The sequence below is a fragment of the Microtus ochrogaster genome, chromosome 21 (genome assembly GCF_000317375.1).
Source record: "Microtus ochrogaster isolate Prairie Vole_2 chromosome 21, MicOch1.0, whole genome shotgun sequence".
In the NCBI taxonomy this organism is placed as follows: domain Eukaryota; kingdom Metazoa; phylum Chordata; class Mammalia; order Rodentia; family Cricetidae; genus Microtus; species Microtus ochrogaster.
Genome location: NC_022022.1, coordinates 576,575 through 580,336, shown reverse-complemented (window position 1 = coordinate 580,336; position 3,762 = coordinate 576,575). Strand labels below are relative to the sequence as shown.

Here is a 3,762-nt window from a genome sequence, read left to right as displayed (position 1 = left end):
ACTAGCTCTGTAGACCAGGCTGGTCTCGAACTCACAGAGATCCACCTGGCTCTGCCTCCCGAGTGCTGGGATTAAAGGCGTGCGCCACCATCGCCTGGCAAGTCTTGTTACTTTTACATGGGTTCTGAGAATCCAACTCAGGTCCTTGACAAGACTTTGCCGACTCTGTCATATCTGGCCCTATTTTCTGTTGCTGTTGTCGGGGCATTGGGGGCGTGTGTATGTGGGGGTGTACTCACATACACATGTGGAGGCCAGATGTTGACGTTTCGAGTTTTTCTGTACCATTTTCAGTGGTTCGGCTAGCCAGGGAGCCTCTGGGGTCTGCCTATCTCTGCCTCCCTGGACTGGGGTTATAGCACACACCTCCAGAGCGCTCTCTCTGCTCCCGGTACCAGGGTTATAGCACACACCTCCAGGGCGCTCTCTCTGCCTCCTGGACTGGGGTTATGGCACACACCTCCACGGGTGCTGAAGACCCACACTCGGCCCTTACTCACATGCACCTTCTCTGCTGAGCCACACCCTTAGCCCCCTTATTTTTTTAAAGGTATATTTGATTTCTGTGTGGGTGGATGAGTGCCTACACCTAGGTGTGTGCTGAGTCCAGAAAGGGACATCAGATGCCTTGAGGCAGGAGGTATAGACGTTTATTCAACACGGGTGCCAGGATCTGAGCCTGCTCCTCACGGCTAGACAGCAAGTGCTCTCGTCCCTGAGCCATCTTTCCAGCCCAGATTTGGTTGGTTTGCTTGTTTGTTGAGGTAGAATCTCCCTTTGTAGGTCAAGCTGGTCTTCAACTCAAGACAACCTCCTGTCTCAGCCTCCCAACTTTACAGGGTTTGCCACCACATCCAGTGAATCAGTGGTTCTAATCTTATTTATTTGCTTTTATTATTGTTTTCTCAAGACAGGGTTTCTCTGTGTAGCCCTGACTGTCCTGGAACTCACTCTGTAAACCAGGCTGACCTCAAATGCACAGAGATCCTCCTGCCCTTGCCTCCTGAGCTCTGGAATTAAAGGTGTGTGCCAACACTGCCCGGCTTTTTAGCCTTATTTTTTTTTAATATTTATTTATTTATTTATTTATTTATTTATTTATTATGTATACAATATTCTGTCTGTGTGTATGCCTGCAGGCCAGGAGAGGGCACCAGACCTCATTACAGATGGTTGTGAGCCACCATGTGGTTGTTGGGAATTGAACTCAGGACCTTTGGAAGAGCAGGCAATGCTCTTAACCTCTGAGCCATCTCTCCAGCCCCCTAGCCTTATTTTTTTTTAAGCAGGGTTTCATTCTATAGCTCAGGCCTCAGACATACAGAGCTTTGCCTTCTCTGCCTCACAAGTGCTAGAATCACAAATTCTTGCATTACCATGCCCAGCCTTATTTTTCTTTTTCTTTTTTTTTTTTGGTTTTTCGAGACAGGGTTTCTCTGTGGTTTTGGAGCCTGTCCTGGAACTAGCTCTTGTAGACCAGGCTGGTCTCGAACTCACAGAGATCCACCTGCCTCTGCCTCCCGAGTGCTGGGATTAAAGGTGTGCACCACCACCGCCCAGCATATTTTTGATTCTTGTATTCGTATATGCACACTCATTCAGATGTCCAGAGGGGCCAAAAGAGGGTGTTGGGTGTTGGATCCCCTGGAACTGGGGTTACAGGCGGTTGTGAGCCACCTGATGTGGCTGCTGGGTGTCAAACCCAGGTCTTCTGCGTGAGTAGCAAGTGCTTGTAAGTGCTGAGCCATCTGTCCAGACCTATTTATTGGTTTTTGTTTGTTTTTGAGAAAGGGCCTATTTTAGCTGGCTTAGCTTCTGCCACTGCCCTCTTGGCTCCCCCCCTCCACATGCGGGAACTGCAGGTGCCAGCCTTCAGTGCAAGTCTCTGTTATTTGTGAATACAAAACCTGGGTTCAAGCCCTGGCTCCACTTGGCTTAGAATTTGGTCAAATCACTGCGCCTGTTTTTCTCATTTGTAGAGTGGGCTTTCCACACCCTGCTTCAGTGGTCAGTGCTCCTGGCAGCTGTAAGGCTTCATGACAAGTGCTTTATAGGCTGCGCCACTCCCAGAAGCTCGTAAACCCCCTCCCTGTTCCTTCCCTTCTAGGACCTGCTGCAGCTGCAGTACGAGGGTGTGGCTGTCATGAAGCTCTTTAACAAAGCCAAAGTCAATGTCAACCTCCTCATCTTCCTCCTCAACAAGAAGTTCCTTCGGAAGTGATGGAGGCTGTGGAGCTGCCCAGCCAGGCCTCTTAGCTTATTGACTGCCTGTGACTCGCGGTTCTCGACCCTTGCCTGCAAATGCTGGTGTTTCTACCTGGCTGAAGTAGGCCTTTCTTCCAGGTCCAGCCGTGTTGCTTTCCCCACATACGCGGCCCCATCCCTGTGAACTAGAAACCTGCACTCCTTCCTGGAAAGGCTCGCCGTATTGTGCTGCAGCCCTGCCTAGCAGCAGTCTCCCTTCCTTCCCACAGACCCCAAAGCCATGGCCTCCCCTTAGTAAGCCCTGGGCATTACTTCCCGCTACAGCCCGGGACCTCTGTGCTGTGCCTTTAACAACCTCTAGCCTTTCATCCCGTCAGGACTTGGGTGCAGCATTCACTGGCGTCCTCCATGGCAGCAAGGTGCACATCAGTGATGGTCTGTTTCTTGTGTGTGTCAGTGGGGTCTCTGTGCACCCTTAGTCATGGTGTAACTTCTCACTTCTGAAGTCCTTCTCATTCCTCACTTCAAACTAAAGCCTATTCCATTATCTCCCTATATTCAAGTATCTTAGCGTTGGAGCAGGGAGGCTCCTGGCTCCCGCTGAAGAACTCATTGTCTCGGCTGTTCGCTGTCTGCAGGACAAGGCTCGTCACCTCAGAGCTGACTTCAGGTGGCTCCATAGATCTGCAGGCCTGCCTTTGTCACTCTCTGTCCACCCCTCTCCTTCCAGCTTCTTGCCCTTTCTCTCCCCTAGATTTTCCTGCCAATAAAACCAATTGTTAGCCCACATCTGTCAACCCCTCTGTTATCTCCTGAAGTACAGCTCTCACATTCTGGGGTACAGTTTCAGAGAACTTGGGGATGCCCCCCTCGGCAGCCTTTACCTGCCCTGGGCACATGCCCACTGCCGCCTGCTCAGGCTTGTGCAGTGCTGGATGAGGCATCTCGCTCGCTCTCGTCACCCAGGGGACAGGGAGAGGGAAGAAATGCTCAGGTGATTTTGTTTCCATCGCCCTACTCTAAGAGCTCAGGCCAGGAGAGCCCAGTCCAGACTCCAAGGTCACTTTACACAGCTCTCACCTGTGCCGTGCCTACATCCAAGTCCCCTTCCCATGCTTTCAGGACGCCGCCTGGCCTGTGGGGGAGAGAACAATGCACACCTGCCTGACACTTGAACTCCACAGCGTCAACTGGGCACCCCGCCTTTTCCTGGCACCGCCTTCCTGCCCCTACTCCACTTGGTGTTTGTCTCGCTGTCACATTCGGTCTCACTCAAAGCCTCTCCCCCTTGACATGTCACAGTCAAAACGTCAAGTGCTGCCTTGCTCAGGTGACAGTGACGTATACCAGAATCCTAGTTTTGACATACAAGTCATTAAATATCTCACACTCACCAAGTAGCTCTGACATTGTCCTGCGCACACACACACACACACACAAGTCACGCACTCAGCCACACACACCACTGCTCTGTGTACACACACACACACAAGTCACGCTCAGCCACACACACCACTGCTCTGTGCGCACACACACACACACCACTGCTCTGTGCGC

General features: G+C 51.6%; 1 protein-coding gene across 1 annotated transcript in view; it reads left to right on the top strand.

Moving 5' to 3' along the window:
* Iqgap3 (IQ motif containing GTPase activating protein 3) overlaps positions 1 to 2,960 on the top strand; it is a 46,709-nt gene extending 43,749 nt beyond the window's left edge. The window contains exon 38 of the mRNA XM_005356891.3: positions 2,108 to 2,960. Coding sequence (XP_005356948.1) covers positions 2,108 to 2,221 — 114 coding nt within the window. The 3' untranslated portion in view covers positions 2,222 to 2,960. The remainder of the gene's footprint in view (positions 1 to 2,107) is intronic.
* The last annotated feature ends 802 nt before the right edge of the window (positions 2,961 to 3,762 follow it).